Source organism: Dermacentor silvarum, chromosome 7, assembly GCF_013339745.2.
Source record: "Dermacentor silvarum isolate Dsil-2018 chromosome 7, BIME_Dsil_1.4, whole genome shotgun sequence".
Taxonomy (NCBI): domain Eukaryota; kingdom Metazoa; phylum Arthropoda; class Arachnida; order Ixodida; family Ixodidae; genus Dermacentor; species Dermacentor silvarum.
In genome coordinates this window covers 142,091,635-142,115,298 of record NC_051160.1, presented here as the reverse complement: position 1 = coordinate 142,115,298, position 23,664 = coordinate 142,091,635, and the positions used below count along the sequence as shown (strand labels likewise).

The 23,664-nt window shown below is 45.5% G+C and overlaps 1 protein-coding gene and 1 pseudogene across 1 annotated transcript in view; one reads left to right on the top strand and one right to left on the bottom strand.

Moving 5' to 3' along the window:
• LOC119458497 (phospholipase A1) overlaps positions 1 to 23,664 on the top strand; it is a 104,942-nt gene that overhangs the window by 56,459 nt on the left and 24,819 nt on the right. The window contains exon 4 of the mRNA XM_037720334.2: positions 10,066 to 10,365. Within this exon, the coding sequence (XP_037576262.2) occupies positions 10,066 to 10,365 (300 nt within the window). The remainder of the gene's footprint in view (positions 1 to 10,065; positions 10,366 to 23,664) is intronic.
• On the bottom strand, positions 4,554 to 4,730 carry LOC119459765 (U2 spliceosomal RNA; annotated as a pseudogene).

Sequence of the window (23,664 nt, the reverse complement as noted above, 5' to 3'; positions counted from 1 at the left end):
TACATAGTAAAAAGTGACCGCACATTGTCTCTGTAAAAAAGAAAATACATGTATTAGGCAATGCACTTAGTTGAAACACTATACCTGAGAATAAAAATACGACAATTGTACTTACCTTGCGATAATTGAGTTTATTTCGCAGTAAATGCAGTTTTCCGACGTTCGCCCGATAGCAGTGTGGAACCAAGCTTGTAGTGGCGAAGGTCAAGCCGCTGGTACTGAACACGTTGCTGCCCAAGTTGATTCATGCTTCGCAAGCAAAACATGGTGCAAGCAATGTGGGCAACGACAGCTCACAGGCAGAAGCAGAATGTGTACGGGTCCCTCGTCCTCCGAGATTCACCACGTTTTTTGTTTTTTTGGCAGCGGTCGAGGTCCGCGCAGGGAGCAACCAATTTGACAGGGCATCATTCACGCTTCTTTGCGCACCCATCCGGTTCTAAGTAGCAGCGCAGACTCGGCTGTGCGCATCATAGGCAGTGCATACATTCGATACCGCAAAGCGAGGGAACGCAGGGAAAACGTGGTGAGAGCGAAACGCATTCTTGGTGTTTTGACGTCACTTTGCCTGATAGTAGTAAAGAATGACACGCGCACGTTTTTTTTTATTCTTTTGTTTATTTATTTTTCTTTTTGCAGAAGCTGCTGTGGCTGAACGAGCAGTAGCACTTGTGCTGATTTTATTATATATTGTAGCTGAAATGTAAAACATGACAAATGGACCTGTAGAACAACTCAAAGTGATCAATGAATGTTTTCATCGATATTTCTTTTTTGCGCTCATTATCCCAGGAGAACGGTAGAGCAAGACTACGTGTGCGCAAAGGGGTAGTCCGGCGCACAGCATCAATTCCTAACATGCCTCCATACATTTCTTGCTTCTTGTTAAATAATACAACCTCCCCCTTCGAAAAAAAAAAATGAATAGACACAAAGCAGCGGCAGCCGTATCTAAGAAACCTCGCGATAATACCTTACGCGGCGTATAACATATAAGTGAAGCCCAAAAAGCGAGTACAAGGATCTCGTTCAAGTTCGCCATATAATTCACTTAATTATGTTAGTATAGTGTCAAAGCCCGAAGGCTTTACATAAAAAAAAGCGGGCAGCTTTTTTTTTCTTTTCACTAGCAAGAAAGCTTCAGACGTGGCCGATACGAGAAGAAACGTAGGTAGGAGGTAGAAAAATATGTCCTTTAGGCAGCGGGAGTAATAAAATAAATCCCAATAAACAAACTCAAGCGAGATCGCATACGGCGACAAGGTAAACCAAGCGATGATTTTACAGAAGACGCACTGGCTACACGAGAGCAATTATATGTAACAAAACACGGACGGGCAAGGTTTTGGACACTTTCGAGAGCTTGCGATAAGGTATAGCAATTGCTGGATTCCAGACAGAACTGGTGTACTCGAAGATTGACTCCACCATGGATTTATAAAATAAAAGCTTCCCAAGAAGAAAATTTTGGAGCAAGAAACCAAACATGCGGTTGGCATTGGTAAATTGAAAACTCAACATACATATTCCAAAAATATTGTGTGTGATGTGTATACCGAGATATCTACAAGAGGAAGAAGTTACTAGAGGTGTGTCGTTGAGGGTGTAAGTGGGAGTCTGAATTTAATAAGGAATAATGAAGCTTATGTATGCCTCTTTGCAAAGTCAAAACGACGATAGGTTTATTGATTAGCTGATATAAGATGCTAAAGTCAGAGAACAATTTATTCAAATCTGTGTTGCTCTCACAAAAAAGAGTTCATCTACTTGAAAAATGTATATGTATTTTAGTAGTTTTTATGCTTGTTTTACTTTTTAATCAAAAATAATTTTATTCAGTAGCTTACATTTTTATTCAGTAGCGTTCATTTTCTTTTTTTAATTCTATTTTCCTGTATTCTCCTTAACCTTAGCCTCGCTCTTCGTTCTCAGTCCTAGGTCGGTAACTTCAACTCTTTCAGCCATCCGTCAAGGTTTAGAATGGCAGGGCGGGCCACGAACATTCCTGTTCTTTTTTTATTTTTCTTTATTTTAGGTTCCCTTCCAACGGAGAGCGCCTTGTGTAGACGTCTTGGTCGTCTGACCAAACCTTTCTCTTCACTCCCCCCCTCCCACCCCCGTATATCTCTTGTGGCGTTGTCTCTGTTCTCCGCCTTCCCCTTTCTCTTCAGTGTAGATATATTTGGCGTCGTGCAAAATAAGCATTTCATTGTAAGTTAGCGTTGGGCTTGTCTCACATTCTTGTCCCTTCTATTTGCTGTTTTTTTTGAGAAATATGCACCAATGGCTCCGCAGAAATCTCTTCTTCAACATGGCGCCACTTCTATTTTTCCCGGTTCTTTCTGCGGGGAGGAATTTACGCCTACTGTGCCAGTTGATCTGAAAAAAATCATCCGGTATCAAAAAAAAAGACACGCATGACAGAGCTTTCCGGGAAAGGCACCTAATATTATAATGAAGCTGGCCGCAGGAGACAGTACTACGCGGCTCGATAGGCTCTTTATGCAGAAACATATTATAGGGAGCAGTCAGCCAAAATGACTTGTATTGTACTAGGAATAAAATTTACAACCGCTACAGAAGATCAGCTAGCAACGGCATTACCGGCAAGTGGTACAGATGATTGCAGCATAAAGTTATGCAGTATTTTCAAATTCATTACCCGCAACATTATTTAAACGACGCACATGTAAGCGCACATGCTTTTTAATTATACACCCCCTTGAATTTGTTATTGCACCTATCGAGGATGCACACGGCAAGCGTGCATTGCTGCGTTATAATAGAGTGCCCTTGTGCCACTTGTAAACAATCTCCGATCGAATGATTCAACACAATAAATACAATTACGCGAAAATTAACAGCCTTTGTAATAAAACAAACAAAAATATCTAGAACATACATAATAATTTAGTAAGAAACAAAAAAATTACCAGATTGATCTCGTTGAAGTTGGCGTGAGCGGTGAAAAATTCAAATAAATATTGCGTACTGTATAACATATATAATCAGGACTGGCCAGCCAATTATGCGTGAAAACTAATATTGAAATGCCGTTCTGTTTGACAGGCCGATATTTACTGGTCTATCAGAACTGCTAAACAATGTGGCTATGGCTATAGCTTTGAACGGACGTTGTTACCAATGTTTAGAGATGTGCAGCCAATGACGGCACTCTAAGGGCAAAGCAGCCCCGGGATAGCCAGTTGTGTCGCCCGGCCTAGCCATTAACGGCATTCAGCTGGCAAGGCAGGGCCAGCGCTGGATGTCTTTTACAGTGGCTTTGCCAGCACTGGCATTACAGAGGCAACGGCGGGCCTTCGCGGTCGACCCAGTGCCGGCTGAAATCCATCATCGGCCCTAGTTGGCCCCATGTAATGTGCTGCCTGGGTAGTACTCCATTGGAGCCTGTGAGGTAGCTAAATAAATAAATAAAAATAAATAAATAAATGAATAAGTAAATAAATAAATAAGCAGTGTTATAGAAAGAATATTACCTGTGTACTAAGACTGAATCGGGGAGACGAGGAAGTAAACGCCAATGTAATCTCCATGGCTGGTCTGGCGATCTTAAAGCGCCAGCATGGGAAATACAAAACATGTAAGTCTCATCGAATTTTATTATCTATTCAGATCATATTCTATTCCTGATTTCACTACTAAAATTATTGAATAGTAGTTTCTGTTCGTATGCAAAGCATAACATGACGTTGAAGTCTCGAGGGCGAGTGACCTATGCAAGTGAGGACAGTTCCTAATTATTCTGGTGCTGGAGAGGCGTGGCTGTTGCGCAGAGGCGAACCAGTTCCTGAGCGAATTAACGCATGGGGATTGGTAACTTAACAAGTTCCGAGCTGTCGTTCAATATAAACGACCGACTTTAGGGCAGCCTGTAAAGCTGCTCACTTGATTGAAGCGAGAAAGTTTTGTTGTTGACAGTCTCAATATGTTTGGTTCCCATTAAATTTGAGTAGTGCATTTGGTATCACAGTTGTCTCCTTCAACGAACAAAGCAGGTCTACATATATATCTGCCTGTATGTGAGGCACGGCGTCCCTTTAATTGCTTCATTACTGTCGTTATGATAGTGCAACGGATAACTGAAAGCAGCCGTTTATAATTTACAAGCTGCTTAGTTGAGCGGACGTGCAATTGGGAATGATATTAGACGCAGGTATGAAATATAAAATAAGTATAGCCTGTTTTCCTCGGAAATTAGACTCGAGAATAACTTGAGTTTTTTTACGCCCCTAGAAAAGAAATCGACGGAAACAGCTAACTTCTTTTTTAAAATGAAACAAATTCTGGGATTTTACGTGGAAAAACCACAATATGATTATGAGGCACCCGCGTTTATTTTCGCCACATGGGGTTCTTTACCGTGCACCGAAATATGAGTACAGAGACGTCTTACCATCTCGATCCCATAGAATTTCTTTAGCAGCGCAACGTCATAGCCAATGTAGCCACTATTTAAGCTACCGCACCGACTTTTGTTTTTACAGCGAAGTTGTGTGTAGCCAGTTTCCAACGGATCGATGTCCGTAAACCAAAAACCCTGGGCCGACCCACGGCGGAGGTGAAGCAGGCTTCAAGCACTCCGCCAACGTATAAAAATAAGTTTAATATCTTGGGTCCAAGTACAACCCATATCAGATAATAAGCTGATAAGAACAGATACTACACTTTGACCCGCGTCGACCATGTCTACGTTGTCACCATACAGGTGTACGCCATCGAGCGTATTCGCACTAGCGCCTGCCAATACGAGTGTCTTCTGTCTCCTGACATAATGCTCTACGTAGGCTCCTTTCCTGAGTTCTGTTGTGACTGTGAAATGGGTAGGCCGCATGTTGTACGGTCTGAAGAAGAACAGCATGCCTACCAAGAACGACGGCGTGAACAGAAAAGGGAATGGACGCGGCGGCGACGGAATGATACCACCGACGATGAGCGGGCTGCGGACGCCAAAATGACCTGCAGGCCCAAATGACCTTGGTCAAACGCGCGCGGGCAGCGGCCGACACCACTGGGGTCCCGTACTAGGGACCCCACCTAATACTTGTAAGGGCCGTACCCTTAAGGACCTGCCCATGCATACCTCCATGTACTTCTCTCTTTTGAGAGCATATAAGTTTTTCACCATCACCAAGCGTAAGCGTGCTGCTCGCCAGGACCGCGAGGCGGAAAGAAATGCGATTCGTCCCGCAAACTTGGAACGTTCCACCGGAGCAACGGTCAATCACCACATACACAGCATCACTGGTCATCCACCTTAACATGCAGAGTGGAACGGCACTGAATTTTTTTTTGGACTGGAAAGAATATTGAACACTGCTTAAGGGTCTAAAATTAGTATATTCACCTAAGACCCCTTGTACAATACATGGCACATTGCCTGCAACTTCTTTTTTTCAAATTCTCTATGAATTATATAAGCGAAATATTCATTATGGGCATGAAGTACGGTGTATGTGTAACTGTAAAGAAATGGCTTACTCGTATGCTTGTCGTCCGCTTTCGAGAAATTTGACACTAAATTGACCCATACCCCTGTGTCGTCCCAGACGGCCGAAAGCAAGCTTGAGGTGTGTTTCGAAATCACTGAGATTGCGTGAAAACACAGGACGTGGCAGCAACATGGTAGTGTACTACACGTAGTTCCTCCTTCGCCTCTGCGTGTAAGCAATGAAATGCAGTTTTTACCATAGCAAACATAAGGAGATGATGTAGATAGTTATTTCTTTCACGTACATGGAGACGCAGCTTTTGGCATCTAATCGTGGCGTATAAATTTTAAAGATTGTTTTAAAAACGACAGTACACAGTCAAAGCCACTGTGAATAGCGATTATGTTCCATAGTTGTGTTTGGGTCTCAGAAGGATATAGAATGGGTAAATAAAAATGTTTTCGGGGCCCGAAGTCTCACCGCAATAAATGACCCCGTACCAATTATTCCGCATTCTGTTACCACGAGGCAGACGGAAACATGAACGGAATGTTGCGCTGCATTTTCGAGCGAAGCTTGTGTCACGCTAAAACCCTATCGAAAACCTGCCGAAAACTCGCGTCTCCTTCACTTGGTATATACAAAAATTGGCATGGAAGGGTACTAATGCATGAATAACATGACCGATAGGCCATGACATGAATAACATCACATGCTCGTCAGTTACGTCACGATTAACGATAACAAAATCACCCGTGGCGCGTACCCGCATTGGATATGCGGGTATGAGCCCGGGACAGGAAAGAAAGAAAGAAAGAAAGAAAGAAAGAAAGAAAGAAAGAAAGAAAGAAAGAAAGAAATCGCGTGTCGCTCATAACGGGGCCGCACATTTCAGCACCGCTGGTTTACCATCTGTACGGGGTGCACGTGACGCGCGCGACCAATCAGGGTCGTTTAGTGTGTCGCGGGGAGGGAAAGGGGAGGAAAATAAGGGGTTGCGTGCGCTCCGCTGGGCTTCTCTCGCCTCAATTCAGTTTTGGCAACCTGATGGGAAGGCTGCGCGTGGTGCGTTCCGCCTAGGAGCAGGCTGCGTTCGAGCAACGGCGCCGCGAACTTGCTCGGGAAAGGGCTCGTCGTCAACATGCCGATTCTAGCGTGAGGGCTTTCGGAATCCCTCACGCAGAACGTCAGCGAAGAGCCACCGACCCTGAGTTTAGGGCAAACGATGCGGAACGCCTGCGACAGCGTTGTTTTGCCTCCCAGGAACCCGACAACGGTGGTACACGCCTCGAAACTACGGGAAAGTATCAGGTCAGGTACACGCACGACAAGCTTCGCTTACCCCCATTTTCTCGACAGGGGAAGGGCGGGTGATTTTTTTTCTGTAAGTATACTTCACGCAAATCTGAGAACAGGGCGGCGGGCGTGGTAGATATCTTTTATTTGTTTAAAGCAGCAAGCAGAAATGTTATATATGTTTTCTGTCTGCGTTTCGCAAGACCTACTGATGGAAAACTACATGCGTGAAAATACGAGCGAACCATGCTGCTTGAAAACAAGCAAAATATTTGTTCTCCAAGCGAACTACAATAACATAGTAGAATGAAGGCCGACACTGCGACCTTAATATAGGTCCAATCACCGCGCGGCGTAAAAGGAAAGAAAGACATTTATTCCTAAGACATAAGTACACGTCATATATAATTAGCAATACGATTTGAGCAGTCCGATCGCAATTACCAGCTCGCGAAGCAGTACGAACGACCCCGCCGAGCAGTATCACCAGCAGTCTCAAATAGTGCGACCATGCATGATGTGGCCCAATCCACTTCGATCGCAGCACCGCCACAGTATTTTTCGTCGTCAGGCGCCTCACGGCGAAGCATGCGCCGCCCGGCCGCTCGTCTCACTCAATCATGTTCTAATACACTCTAAGCTGCAGGTTGTTCGCATTACCCATTACCGCCTTACCCATTGCGCGGACAATAATCTTTTTTTTTGTCCTTGTAGCATGGATAGCAAGGTTTTGTCTAGTGAAGAATACGTTAAATAAAGGAATACATTCGCACGTTCTCGTGACGGTGAAGAATTGGAGGACAACGGCAGAACGGCGAGTGACAAGGCTACCTTTTTTATTTGGCGAACCTGTGGCCACCAAAACAAGTTACACTAGGACACAAAGATAGTGACGAGCACATGCATCAATGGTTGAAATCTTGTCTGCGGTACAGGCGGCATCGGAAATTTATGCGTGATTCGGCATAGATCCCAGCGTAATTGCAGGTACTCGTGTGCGTTCTAGATTGCGCAACACGTTCGCGCCACGCATGCAATCAGATTCCACAAGAATCGGTTGCAACAATCCAGAATGTTCAGATACATGCTTGCGCGCTTTTCGCCGAGCGATAACTTTCTTACAGTTGTTAGCAAGTGAAAGGGCGGTGTCCTTAATGTTTCGATATAAAACTTCTTGGACTGCAATGCTGCATTGAAGTACTTAATTAATTTTCTTTCACTAACAAAATAACAAACAATAGTAGATGATCCCCGAAATCGCATGCAGCAGAGGAAGATAACTCCGTGAGACATAAATTATTTTCAGTTATTCTAGTCAGAATCTAATCACATTTTCAGAATTATAACTAGACAAAAGATAAAACGCAGAGAGAGAAGAGAGGAAGGCTGGAAGATTAACTAGCTTTGTCCAGTTTACTAACCTACGTGTGGGTGGGGGTATGGGGGAGTGAAAGGAAAATATAGAGAGAACACATGCGTGTAATTTATTCACACACACTAAGCAAGTGCCACGTATCTACAAACTCAAGTCTGTCGCGTTCATGCACTGCAGAAGAGCGTAAAGCACATTTTTAGATGCTACACTACCTGATTGAATATCTATGTTAAATCACCATGTACATTCAGCGAGTGATTACTGCTTACAATGTATTGGAGCCCTTTTCCTCAGAGCCGCCAGTCTCATTACCAGTATACTGTAGACACACTTCTCGTAGAATCAGGGACCTCTAGAATGCTGCGCCCACTGGACCGACTCAGAGCCGTCGGAAGCGTTTTCCTTTTGCGCGTCCCACACCGGCCGCGGACGCCCCAGGACCTGCCGGAACTTTCCCTCTCTGGCCGCTCGAAGACGAGGACAAAATTGACTACGCATGCAGGCATGCTCTGGATGGTTTTCCGCTCTTTTTGGATTTGTCGCGGCTTATCGTGCTCGCTCGTCGCGCGTTTACGTGACGAGCTACAGCAATAGCATGAATTTCCCACTGCGTATACACACCGACGTAAGTTAATCTAAGTAGTTCCGTTTTCTCCATTCAAATATTGTGCCTTGCGGTGTAGTCTGGTTGAACGGTGAAGAGTCAAAATCATCGGTGCGGTCTACACTAGTGCTTCTGTACAATCGCATGAGCTTACGGTACCCTTCGCCCATGTTAAGAAATACGAAATTTTTGCATAGAATGGTACTAGATGTCGGTCCTTCCTGAACATTTTTTCGAAAACCAATGCAGTGGTTAACAAATCGAATGATTGAATATCATCTTCGCAATGCACTTCAGGAGCGTCGCAGTCTTCAGCACAGTCACCAATGCACAACAGAAAGTGGGCGGCAAGTGCGACAAGCGTGCAGAAACGTCCCTCTATTGCAGCACAGGGCACAACTAGCAAACGACAGATACAACCAAGCCAGGCAAGTGCTCGATCTGCATGCTCGTCGGACTGCTTGGGACTACTTGTTACTTTTGATCGTCACGGTGACATTGCTTCCTGTGAGCGAGGAGTCAGGGGGCCGTCAGTGGACTTGTAAATCAGCGAAGCCCACTTTGTCGCAGGCACCCATTGTTCATTGATCGGGACGCGTGAAACAGAGAATGCACGTACCGCCATCGTTAGTGCACCGGGCAGAAAAGAAAAAAAAATCTAAGTGAGAACTTAGACCCCCCATGCTCCTACATATGCGATAGCATACTTAAAAGCATACGATTCTCGCATTTTATCGCATTCTTACCTCGTGACCGCAAGCGCTTTGAGACCTTCTGTCAGACGATACTGCCTTCTGAATCGGCCGACATTTGTCGTCAGGGGAACGTGATGCTACCAAAGTGGGTGAAGTCCGCTATAATAATGCGAGAGCATTATGATAAAAGTTATTTAAATAAAAACAGGGCTCGTGGGGCAGCCCGGCGGGCGTTCTTGGTAGAGTTATTGCCTCTCAATGGCGTTCTTGCCTCCGAAAGCACCGCTGCACATGACAATAATTTATGACAGTACCTGCTCAGAGAAAACGACGAGGGGAACCAGTGACAGAATCTACTGACAGTGTTGATATTGTCAATAGTTCACTACTTACATTCTATTCACGTCGTTGATTTGAGCGCTGTTGGGAAGTTACGATACGACCGAATGTCTTGGCAGCTGCCATGTTTTGCTTTAATTGCTTTCATGTTTACAATTTAGACTGCCTGCCTAAAATTTCCTCCGTTTGCATTCTGTCTCTCTTTTTCCTTCACCATTTCGAAGGAATGAAATGAGGGACATGATGCAAAGCATAAGCAGACTGTGATTTTGAAATGCATTTGTTGACGGTGATGACCTCTTGCAGCCCGAGAATACTACGCAAAAGGTGTGCTACAAGTACGTAGGCTGCTTCAGCCGCCAGGACTACACACTCACGCACCCATCGGCCTTCCCGGCCAACCCTATCTTGGTCAAGACTGAGTTCAAGTTGTACTCACGTTCCAACAGTCGCTGGTCCGTGCACCTAGAGTACTTCCCAGATCGAAAGTTGGATGGCGAGGACCAATTCAAAATTCAGAAGCCCCTCATATTTCTGGTGCATGGATTCATGGAGGACGGAGGAAATCCCTGGATCAAGGCAATCAAGGAGGCGCTTTTGGATGAGGTATGTTAAAACGGCGATTTGCCTTCCTTCTTCATTTCATATGAAAGTGTGGTAACCCGTGGAAAAGCGCAAGTTGTCTACCAGCTGGGCCACTAGGTATGTGACCATCGTCGTGATGCCATCGTGGCCATTTCATCGCTGCCACTCTAAGCATCGTCATCCGACACTCATCGTGCGGTTAGCGTCACACCATCATCGTCATACAGGCTTCGCAATAAAGTCACCATCCCCGCCATTGTCGTCATACACTCGTCTTCATCTCATTGTCTCGATGGCGTTGTCATGCTCTCGGCGCCATTACGTCATCGTCATACATTCGTCGTCATTGATTCGTTCTCATAGCACCGTCGTGATGCCATTGCCATCGTTCCATCCTCGTCATTCTAACCTCGTCATGCCGTCGTCGTCACACTGTCGTTTGTACCAAATGCATGAAATGATCAAGTACCTTCATCCAGAAACCCTGAAAGTACTCCTCTCCACCTTAAATTCCATGTGGGTGGCTGGGCACATTCCATGTGGGTGGCTGGGCACATACTTAAACAAGGCAAGGACCCATATTTAGCAAGAAGTTACAGACCAATAGCGTTGACAAGTTGCCCTCGCAAACTCTGTGAAAAAATCTTGTTCGCGCGATAATGTGACATAATCTCCCTCTTCATAGAAGTAGGCCTTGCTTGCCTTCACTAGAGATCTATGTGGTTGGAAAGAACTTGAAAATTTCGGGGAAATCTTTTCGTTTTTTTCCACCAGAATAAAATGGGAAATAAACGACGTCATAGAATATAGAACCTGCTAAGGAATTTTGTCAAAAGAAGCAGTTTGGGAGTCTGCGAAGCATCTAGAGCCATCCGCGTGGTGGCAAGGACTTTGCTTCAACCAACCCTTGAGCACCCTCGCCTGTCGCGTATTGTAGATTCCCCCTTCTTCTGCGGCGTGTGAAAGAAACTGGTCCGAGTTTGGAAATGTGCACACTAAGGTACGCAACAGGCTCGCAGGGGATCGCTTGCAAGAACTTGTGAACGTGCACTCGAACATCAATGTCCGGAATGCTGCGTCCGCTGCACAGTGAAGCGTGTACGCGTCAAGAGGAAATAAACCAGACGCAGACTGATACAAATGCCGGAGTTGATGCTTTGATGTGAAATCAATGCCCGTGTCCAGTTTTTCATAGCTCTGTGCACAATCGTCTGTTTTTTTCAATTTTTCGTATTTTTCTGAAAAAAAAAAACATGAGAGAAACCAGTTTTTTTCATGCCCCTTAAAATGTCATGAAATTTTATATCCCTAGGCTGCACACAGCGGATATTCTTGGCAGTTCAGGACTTCGTGGCCACGACAGCGTCATGATTGCTAAGACCAGTCACTGTGGCTATAGCCGGCACAACAGCAATAATAATGAAAAAAAAGAGATCTAGTTCATCTGCGCTGCTAGACGTAAACCGAGTTTGTTTATCCCCAAATTGCATCAAATAATGTGCACTTGTCATTTCGCCTAACGCTATGTACAGAAGGGATGAACTGAGCAATACAGGAGGGAAGTGTTGCCAAATTATATCTTGCAGAATAAAAGCTCCTGCCATAGCTGTTATGCATTATTTGGGAACTTAGCAGGATATTGCTTAAGTGAAAAAAGGAAAAGGGCTTCTCGAGTTTGGTGGTCTGCAGAATGAACCAAGCGCCACAGAAGAGCCATTATTCAGGAACACTTTTCACCAAACTGTTTCAGTTGAGTCGGTTTCGAGGACAATAGGTGGACTAGATATAGTATTATCAATAAGAATAAAAATGCATCCACCATGCGCACTTCGATCAACTGTGTAATCAACTGAAAATATTTCGCTGTGATTATTTGCGTGATCTGACCACGATTCAGTTCCATGTATTGCATGTGGTTTTGTTGTTTCCGAGATGGTGGTAAGATCAATAACTTTATTCTTGATGCTTCGACAATATACACCAATGCACACAAGGTCATTCTAGCATGCTTGTCGTCTTGTAACTGGCGTGACATTCTTTCGCTGCTAAGGATTAAGTTTAGTTATGGCGTCAGTTTCAACATTATATGCGAACGTCTACTTTCCAATTTTTAGCTTGTTTTACTGAATCTTAAATTGGAATCGGAATTCCTTCGACATCACGTGCATTGCAAGCTGTCGTTTTCACGTGCATAGCGCGCACATGGCAAATATTTTGTGCTCTGATGTAAAATACTGTGCATGCATACATTCAGGTCAAAATTTGAATCTGGCGGCGATTTCAGGATGGTCTACAATTTACAATACGATATGGTAAACCAACCTGAAGAAAGACGAGGCGTAGGTGACCGGCGACTATGTCGGCGCGAGATCCTAATTGTCTTTAATGAACCTCGTTGATGGTTTCTTGGGTCACAGGGTTTGTGCCACTGGGAATGTGCCGTTTTAGGGGCGAAGCTCCTTAGGGTCGAGCCTAGTCCCTTGACACGCGTTCGTAGCCACGCCAGTACTCGCCGCTCCCACTAGAGGCGCAGCTGTGCTCTCTTTCTCTCTCGTTCCCGACGTGCGCTCATATGTACGCCACGCTCCAGCTTCCGGCTTCCGGAGAACGCTTCCGGCGTTTTGCCCGAATGATCCCCCGGCCGGTGCTTCGCCCACTCATCATGATTCACTTCGTGGATATGCGGTGCTTTTTTCATAATAATCATCATATAAAAGATAACATCCACAATTACGCACCTAATATAAGACCGATTGGTAATCGCAATAAAGTCCCCAACCTTCCCTAAAGGTGAATTCACCGCTAATTTTGTTTGTTTTTTGGCCTAAGATGAAAGGTGTGCCTTTCGTACTGCACGGAAGGCCTTTCTCGTTGGACAACACCTTGGCATTATGGTTTCATATATTACAGCTGTAGAAGGCCACATAAGCGCTGCCGCGATCCCTTAACGCAGGCAGCCAAACTGGGCGACCATCGGTCTCAAAGTGGTGAAAATATTTATTGCGTTGGTGGCTCCAGTGCACATGAACGTTTGCATTTCTCTGCTTCTTTTAATCTTTCGCTCCCCTTTTTTCTGCCAGCAGTACATGGTAGCCAACCGGGCTCGTCTCTGGGGGTATTCTGTAAGTGTCCAACTAGTGGTGTCCATTTAGTTGGCTGATGGAGTGCTGAATGGCTGGTGGCGCCTGTCTTCTTTTGCCACGTACCACAGCCTAGCCAATCAGAACTTCAGCCGCAGACAAAATGGACATATCCACTGAGCTCTCACAGAATACCCCCCTGGCTAAGCTTCTTGCCTTTTATTTATCATTTTCCCTATTTTCTGGGTATGCAGCGTTCTTCCATGATGTGGTCTGCTGCGTTTCGACATCTCACTGACACCCGCCGGGGTGGCTCAGTCAGCTAAGGCGTTGCGCTGCTGAGCACGAGGTCGCGGGATCAAATCCCGGCCCCGGCGGCCGCATTTCGGTGGAGGCGAAATGCAAAAACGCCCGTGTGCTTGCGTTGTAGTGCACTTTAAAGAACCCCAGGTGGTCAAAATTAATCCGGAGCCCTCCACTACGGCGTGCCTCATAATCAGAACTGGTTTTGGCACGTAAAACCCCAGAAAGAAGACATCTCACTCACATCAAGGTCATCATCATCATCTGCCAATTTCTATGATGACCGCAGGACGAAGGCTTCTAGCCAGAGATTTCCAATTGGCTCTGACTTGGCAGCAGCGGGGCAGCTGAGGAGCACGCTCGATAAAAGTTATCTTCCTATTCATGCAGCCAAGCAGCTGTTCGGCTATCAACACTAGCGGAGCGGAAACTATCTACCGGCCATTGTGACGTCAGGTGTCTACGTCGGTGCAGGGATCGTCGCAAGGCTACTTAAGCAGGGTGCGTCGTTGTGACAGACCACTTGGCAGCAGCGGGGCAGCTGAGGAGCACGCTCACTAAAAGTTATCTTCCTATTCATGCAGCCAAGCAGCTGTTCGGCTATCAACACCAGCGGAGCGGAAACTATCTACCGGCCATTGTGACGTCAGGTGCCTACGTCGGTGCAGGGATCGTCGCAAGGCTACTTAAGCAGGGTGCATCGCTGTGACAGACCACTTGGCAGCAGCGGGGCAGCTGAGGAGCACGCTCGCTAAAAGTTATCTTCCTCTTCATGCAGGTTGACTTCGTTCACATATTATTGCGATAGCAATTATATGGACACTTCCACCGGATTTCTGCCGTCGGCGTCGCCGTCGCCGTGAGGTTCCGTATAGATAAAATCTTCGCGGCGCGCCGTATGCCCGAGCGGAAACGTGCGGGGACGAACGCTGTCACGGAGAGCGAGCGCACTCAATCTTCCACGCGCAAGCATGGAAGCGGGAAGCGAGCGCCGGAGGGAGCGGGGGGGGGGGGGGGGCGCATTTCTACTCTGCCAACAACCGCGCTCGTCGCTCGCTCGCACCGTCTCTTATCTCCACACGGCTCTGACCTTTATGCGCTGTGCATTCGCCGCTGAGTTTCCGTTGAAGCGATAGACCGCACGTACCTTCGCCCGCTGCGGCGTATATGCGCTTGCTGCCAGCGTTTTGACAGTCGTTGTCTGCAGTCATTCAGTGTGATCTATTCATGTTTGTTTGTGCGCGCTCACACCACAGTTAGTAATGGTCGGGCCACATTTTACAACGCACGCTACACATGCAATGCTGCCCGGATCGGCAGTGCAGCGCTACAGGTGTGTCCCTTCGCACGCGCTGCCCACGGGCAGCGCTTCTCATGAACACCACCGTTTCACACGCGCCTTCTCGTGGTCATCGAGTCTCTCTTCCTGTCGGTCTACTTACACCGCAGCACACCTGCTTACTTAATCAGCTCATGTTTACTACAATTCATATTGCTACCAAAGCCGCTCACCTTACTTCGTATGACATTGCTGTGTTGCTATCGCATTCATTGCTTCGCCCTTAGGGCGAAACTGTGACATTTTTTCTTCCCATATCAGTGATCACCTTCCAATATTTTTATTCATTAAGCCTCACAAATGCGGCGTTAATTATTGTTCATCCATTAGAACAGTACCGTATATTAATCCACACAGTTTAGACAACTTTCGCAAAGGAATAATTTTGATAAATTGGGATGCTGTAACTCGAGCGAGGACATCAGATGAGGCGTATTAAATTTTTATTCGTAAATTTGCAGAAGCTTATGCCGAATCATTTCCTCTGAAAGAGATAAAGAACGCGCGTAATTCGCGTAAGCCATGGATGACTAGAGAATGCATAAATATGGTAAGAAAAAAAGATAAACTTTTCCAAAGGTTTTTAACATCGCACAGCCCAGATGATTGGCCTATATTTAGACAGCATCGAAATAAAACCAACGCCTACCTGCGAAAAACAAAACGCGCACATTTTTGTGGTGCTTTTCAGCAGTATGAAAAAACCAAGCCCGATGTTATGTGGAAAAAGATAAACGAATTGCTGGGTCGCTCACATTCCACAGAAACTATTAAAGAATTAATGCTAAACAATGTACCCGTCAAGGGTAGAGAATTGAGTGAGTCATTTAATGATTTTTTTACGAGTTTAGTGGTCAGTACGCATTACCCAAAGGCAGCAAACGAAATAAATAAAAACTATAGCAGTATATATCTCAGTCCTACAGATGATAATGAAATCTTTGGTATATTTCACTCCTTTAAAAATAGTGAAGCTTGTGACATAGATGGGATACAGATAAGACCAGTTAAATAGGTAATATACATTATTTTACCACATCTTTGCAATATTTATAACTCAGCGCTCAGTACCGGCGTACATTCCAAAGAAAATGCAGATATCAAAAGTGGTTGTGATATTTAAAGGAGGTGACAAAAATAACTTTTCTAATTACCGACCAATTTCCATATTGTCCACTTTTTCTAAAGGCCTAGAAAAAATAATTTTGACAAGATTAACGAAGTTCACTAATAAATTCAATATACTTAATGACGCCCAGTTTGGCTTTTGCAGTGGCCGTTCCACAGAACTTGCACTTTTAATTCAGAAAGACTTCATTCTCAGAGCATTCGAGGAAAAGCAATCAGTCATAGGCATTTACATAGACTTCTCGAAGGCGTTCGATCGACTGAATCATCAAACACTGCTAATAAAACTACAGTTGTACGGTGTTCGCGGTTTACCATTAGATATCATAGCATCATACCTCCGGAATCGCATGCAACGTGTAGAAATCAATGGATACTCATCTTCATGTAAACCCGTAAATACAGGGGTTCCACAAGGGAGTATTTTAGGTCCCTTATTGTTTAATCTCTATATAAATGACATCACAAATATTAATAAAACACCTAAATATGTCTTATATGCAGATGACACGACACTATTATTTCGTTCACAGAATTTACATAATACAACTAGTGACATAAACGATGTTCTCAAAAGTCTGAGCACGTGGTGCAATTTCAATTATTTACAAATAAATGTTAACAATACAAAAGCTATCGTATTTTCACTACCCCAAATAAATTTCTCACTAACAGACCCCCTAATTCTGGATAATTCCGTCATAGAGATTGTTGACACTGTCAAAACTCTTGCAGTTTACTTTCATAAACATTTGTCGTGGGATACACATATCAACCATCTCGTTGCCCGCATTTCCAAAACCGTAGGTGTCTTCGCAAAATGACAATTTTTACTTCTGAGTAGTGTCAAACTGCAGCTGTATCATGCATTATTTTCCTCTCAAATGAGCTACTCTTTTCTTGTTTGGGGCACCCCGTCACTAACAAACATAAATAGACTACACGTACTGCAAAAGAAAGCTATCCGTCATATAGCTGGAGAACACTACAGAGCACACACAGGACCGCTATTTACACGGTTTTGCGTGGTTCCTGCTCACAACTTCTACGCATACAATTTAGCCCTCAGATACAAACAATGCCTTAAATTTTCTGATGGAACATTACATACATTAGCTGAACTTAAGGAGAAAACTCACCCTTACCCTTTCCGTAATACTGAAAAGTGGATTATTCCACACACTCGATTAAATATGAGTGAGCAGATGCTTTGTTACAGACTGCCAAAACTCCTAAACTACTTGATTGAACATCAAATATTCATTGAATCTACCAGTAAGAAAACACTAAGAAATTTTTTTGTATCCATTAAGTAGTGCACATCTGTGAAAAATATGCGTTTCTTCTCTTTCAATTTTATATGTTTCTATAGTGTAATGAAATTCTGTACTAATGTAATGAAACCAGTGTGATGAAGAATATTTATTGTTTCTCTTGTTTCAGAAATGTAACATATGGTGTTTCGTGTTTTTCTTTTGTGTGTATGCACACTAAGTGATTTTTATATACATATAAAAACAAAGGGACACGGAATGCTTTGTTACCGTAATAACGCATAATGAGTGTTTTTTTTTGTGTTCCACATCAACTGCTTTGCTATATGCCTTGTAAAGGGGGCCTGAATCCCCGTCAAGTGAACAGAGTTGCACTTTTTATTCAGGCCTCCTCCATTTTTTTTGTATCTCAAGAAAAATGGAATAAACTTGAATTGGGGAAAAAAAACTGATTCCAAGTTGTGCGTGCAAATTGCCTAACTTCATCACACTCTCAAATTCGCTGCCGTCCTCGACTGCCACTTCCCTTCCCTTGGCAAACGATTCTGTAACTCTAATAGACCGCCGGTTATCTGTCCTACACATTAAACGGCCTGCCCAGCTCCCTTTTTTCTTCTTCATATCAACTAGAATATCGGCTACCACTATTGACTCTCTGATCTATTTCTAATATCTTAACGTTAAATTTCAGCGTGCAGTGACTATCACAGCTAAGTATCTTCGGCGTCCAGGCCTCAAGATGTCAACAGCAAAATTTACCGTTATTGAATTCACGAGGAAACGAATGACCACGTGTCCCATAATTGTAAATGGGACAGCGATACCTGCAGTAACACACCACAGATTCCTTGGAGCAATCATAGACCGGGGACTATCTTGGTGAAGAGACGTCACCACACTGAAGAGCAAGCTGAGGAGTTTCGTTCACGTCCTTCGCATCGTAGCAGGAACAAGATGGGGCCCCTCGGAGTCGTCATTACTCCAATTGTACCAAGCGGTATTCATAGGGTACAGCATGCCGGCACTCTCAAGCATGGGACATAGTTGTGTGCGCACGCTGGAGAGCATTCAAGCTCAAGCATTGTGCACATGCTTAGGCCTACCACGATGCACGTCAAGCAATGGAACAATAGCTGTATACTTGCTCTGCGAGCCTCTTCGACTGTACATTCGCGTGTTAACCCGACACAGACAGCATCCTTTGTCATCGCTCCCTGCCACCCACACAGGTTGCAGCTTTTCAAGGACTCTATCGCGTCATCAGAATATTCTACCTTCAAGATTTTCTCCCGCCTGTATACACGTTTTCACGAGGGCGCTTCCGACGGTCTGGCGTGGAGAGTATGTGTCAGAGTTGCCTGTTCGGTCTGGACTGTGAGCTTGCCTTGCGCTTGCATTGCGGAGTGGTAGCTTTCCTTCGATGTTTCCGTTTATTTTTGTCACGAATCACTTACGCTCGCAAATAATGGCATGTATACTCATCAAAAGGCTACAGGCTAGCACTGTGCAGTTTATGGGTGCACAAACAACCAGCGGAAAATAACGATTTTGGGGACTAAGTGTGTCCACAACACAGCACTCCGCGAGACCACTGCCGCGATGTGGTATGTTCCCGCTTCGCCGTTTTCCTGCATAACCTGAGGACTTGGCATTTCAGTCTAATGTGAACCAATGCACACATCAGTAAAATAACGCCTTTTGATAAAGTCTTTTCGGCACATTTCCCAATAGGTTGCGAGAATTGTCAGCTCTTCGATGCAATATTTTCTCGTATGTAGTGGCGGAGGCTACATTTGTTATTCTTTCAAACACTACTTCATTCCAGTGCCTAATACGGGGGTCACACGGTGCACTTTTGATCGTGATTGAGGCCGATCTGGGTCGAATTTCTTGGTCACGATTGGCTTCTTTGCTCAATCTGCGGAAGGGAGCCAATCGCGGTCGAACATTCCGATCCAGATCGGTCTCAATCGTTATCAAAAGTGGCCGTGTGACATCGGTATAAGACAAATTGAAGCACTCTGCGAGAACTAGTCGGTAAATACACTTCGCAACGATCTGGAAAAATCGTGTCCTATAGAAGATGTATGCAGACCCTGTGTCCACCAAAACATTGTCTCTGCGTTCACACGCACCCTGCGCGCCCCTGCCCCTAAAGGTAATTAACTTCAACAGTGTGGTGCTGCATCGAGCTCACCCATTTTTGAGCGTTGTCTATGTCCTTGGGCAGCAAGAGAATGCAAAAACTCACGTGTCAACCTCATCAGCGCGGCCTAGCTCCAGTGCTAGAGTTCGGGAACCGTAATGCGCTAACTGTGCGTGGCGTAGAAACACGCTAAATGAGCCCGCGCAAGTAAGAACGTAAAAAACGATATTCGCATGGGTACGCGGACAACAGCATCATGCTTGCAAGAATAACAGTAACGAAAAAAAAATTATTCGCACAGTCGATCAAGTGAAATACTTACGTGCGTGCAGTGACCGCTTCGCTGACCACTAAGCGCTTTTCACTCACGGTCAGTAGTGGTTTACAGTCATATGCACATGAATTTATTCGACAATTGTTAAGACTGGACATTACTTTATTATGAACATAGCACAGTGAGACGGTGTAAGGGAAACAAGAGAAAGAGCAGAGATGGCCCTAACGTTGCAATATTATTGGCTTATTTCGCTTCAGAGATAGCGCACACGAACAATTCTTGCCGTACGCCATATCTTCAATACAAACTTCGCGCACGATCTACGTTAAGGTTCACCGTGAGAGATGCTTGTTTCAAATTCAGACATTCGAAAGAAAAGCCATTCCAGGTAAACAAACGTAAAAAAATAGGTAAACAAATGTATCTTTATAACAAGTCCTGTTATAATCCCGATTGGGATTGACAGTATGTATAAATAAATAAATACTAAATACTAAAAAAATGTCACAGTTTCGCCCTAAGGGCGAAGCAATGAATGCGATAGCAACACAGCAATGTCATACGAAGTAAGGTGAGCGGCTTTGGTAGCAATATGAATTGTAGTAAACATGAGCTGATTAAGTAAGCAGGTGTGCTGCGGCGTAAGTAGACCGACATGAAGAGAGACTCGATGACCACGAGAAGGCGCGTGTGAAACGGTGGTGTTGATGAGAAGCGCTGCCCGTGGGCAGCGCGTGCGAAGGGACACACCTGTAGCGCTGCACTGCCGATCCGGGCAGCATTGCATGTGTAGCGTGCGTTGGAAAATGTGGCCCGACTATTACTAACTGTGGTGTGAGCGCGCACAAACATGAATAGATCACACTGAATGACTGCAGACAGCGACTGTCAAAACGCTGGCAGCAAGCGCATATACGCCGCAGCGGGCGAAGGTACGTGCGGTCTATCGCTTCAACGGAAACTGAGCGGCGAATGCACAGCGCATAAAGGTCAGAGCCGTGTGGAGATAAGAGACGGTGCGAGCGAGCGACGAGCGCGGTTGTTGGCAGAGTAGAAATGCGCCCCCCCCCCCCCACTCCCTCCGGCGCTCGCTTCCCGCTTCCTTGCTTGCGCGTGGAAGATTGACTGCGTTCGCTCTCCGTGACAGCGTGCGTCCCCGCACGCTTCCGCTCGGGCATACGGCGCGCGGCGAAGATTTTATCTATACGGAACCTCACGGTGACGGCGACGACGACGCGACGCCGACGGCAGAAATCCGGTGGAAGTGTCCATATAATTGCTATCGCAATAATAATACTTCAGAAGTACGCATACCGTTCTCACGAATAGACACGAACGCCCCACTTTGTTGCGTAATACGCAACCGTACGCTGGAGAACTGGACCCAACCAGATCCACGACACAAGTGAGTGCATAAGCGGGACCCAGAAATGAAATTCCCGCATGCCTCACAAGCTCGAAAGAAGCCAAACAAGCATGGTATAGCGGATTCGCTTTCGTGTCGCATTCACCAAGCGTAATACACATATGATAGGTTGCAGTGATACTGGCCCAAATTGTGAATACTGTCAGGTACCAGAAACACTTGATCATATATTTTGCGTTTGTCCTGCGTACGCGCAAGAACGACAGAAACTGGTCTCTTCCATTGCAAACGTCGATAATAGGACGCTATCAGAACAGTTTCCTTTAGGTCCTTGGCCCAATGCAAACAGCGTAGCCCTGATAACGAATGCCGCCTTGCTACAAGCCACTGAGCTGTACGCACGGCTTTAGAGATGCTACACCGTTGTGCATTTGTATATACAAACTTCCTCTTCAACTCATCATCATCATTCATCAGCCCTTTTCCTCTCCGTCCCTTTTCCACAGTGTAGAGTAGCAGGCCAGAGCAAGTTACAGCTCAGGCCCGCCTCTCTGCCTTTCTGTAAATAAATCTCTCCCTCTTAACGTTACGCCTAACATTTTCGTTCCATCGCTCCCTGTGCGGTTATTAGCTTCATCTCAAACTTCTAATGGTATCTGTACAAAAACAAATGACATTTCGTTATATATTGTTACGGCGCAGCCGAAAGTTGCGCCAGTCAGAAGAAGACGATTTCACGTGTAGAGGTGGACTCGGTCTCGACAGCCCCGGATTGCTTTCCGGCCAGCTTAGCCTTGCCCACCTCGGCTGCCCACCTCGGCTGCTGGCTGCGATCCCCTGTGCCCCTGTGCCCGTGCTGTTCGAGTCGTGTTGCGGGGAATTGGTCAAGTATCGGGCGGCTTTTTTTCTTTAGCTTTGTTTAGTACTTTCCTCTTATTGTGTAATTAATCTGATTGTGAGTTCCTAATGTCTCTTTCTTCTCCCGGCCAGAGGTCTTTCCTCTGGACGGCTTCCCTTCCCAATAATGATATTCCCATAGAGGCTTTCTTGCGCAGTGGTATTCACAGCGTTCCAGTGGCCCTAGTGCCGACCAATGGGGGATACATCCGCGTGAAAAATCCAAAGGTGACTCAAGAAGAGCTGCGGAAAGCAACCCCGCACTTCCAAAGCATAACCGATGTTCGACAGTTTGGCAGAGGGGGCATTCTATGCTGTTCGCCGGACCAGACCTGTGTCTCCGACCTTCTGCAGTGTCAAATGTTTGCGAATCACCCGGTGAGGCCTTTTATTCCTCCTCATCTAGCTTGCGTTAAGGGGCTAGTTCGTGGAGTCGATGCGAGTCTGTGTGCTTCCGAGGTCCTGGAGATGTTCTCCCCGGCAGGTGCCGTATCAGTCTACCGATGTTCACGCGTTTCTGATAACCAAAGAGTCCCCACAGAGTCGGTCATTGTCACCTTTGCAGGCACAACTAGGCCGTCAGAGATCAAGGCGTGGCCCTTATTATACAGGGTGGAAGCACTTTCTCCCCGCCCAGTGCAATGCGTTCAGTGTTGGCGATATGGCCACAGTATTAAGGGATGTAGATCTGATGTTCGGTGGCCTTCTCCGCATTTGCGGAGAAGGCCACGATGGAAAAACGTGTTCCTCTCAGAGTGAACGATGCTGTTTGTGTGAAGGTTCCCACCCTGCGGACTGTACGAAATGCCCTGCGAGAGACCAAGAGCTTGAAATTATGCAAATTATAGAAAGGAAACGGTGTTCGCGTCGTGAAGCTCATGCTCTTGCCTTAGAGAAATCCTGTGGTTATGCTGAAGCTGCTGCTCGTCGCTCCAAAGCTATGGATGCATCTCTTGGTGATGTTGTAGCTGCAGCTGTAGAGAAGGCTATGGCAAAAGCCCTTGACAGTTTATTTGCGAATCTTTCAGAGACAATTGGGCAAGTTTTCACTTCTCAGTTGTCGCAACTTTTGCATGTTACTGCGCATCCAAATGTTCCTTCTGAAATCGCAGTTTCTGATGAAAATATAAAAAAAACACCAATCGGCAGAGGTCTCGCCTCGCAGTCCTGATGACAACGCAGCTCCCGCAACTCCTGTCGAACCTGAGGGCTTTAACAGTCACGAGACAGGTTCAGATACCACTGAGAGCATGGATTTAGATGCTCGAACGTGTAAGCGTCGTGCTTCTCCAAACTCCCCGAGAGCAACTACCCTCCACAAACTAAAAGCTAAAAAGAGTCAAAATGACAGGTTAACAAAGGATGATTTCCTAAAGGATAACATTCTACAGACGGCAGTAAATACTGCCGGAATATCGCCAATATAGGAAGCTTAAAAGTGCTGCAGTGGAACTGTCGTTCCATTTTAACACGAAAGTGTTTTATGCCGGGGTCCACCAAGACTTCACTG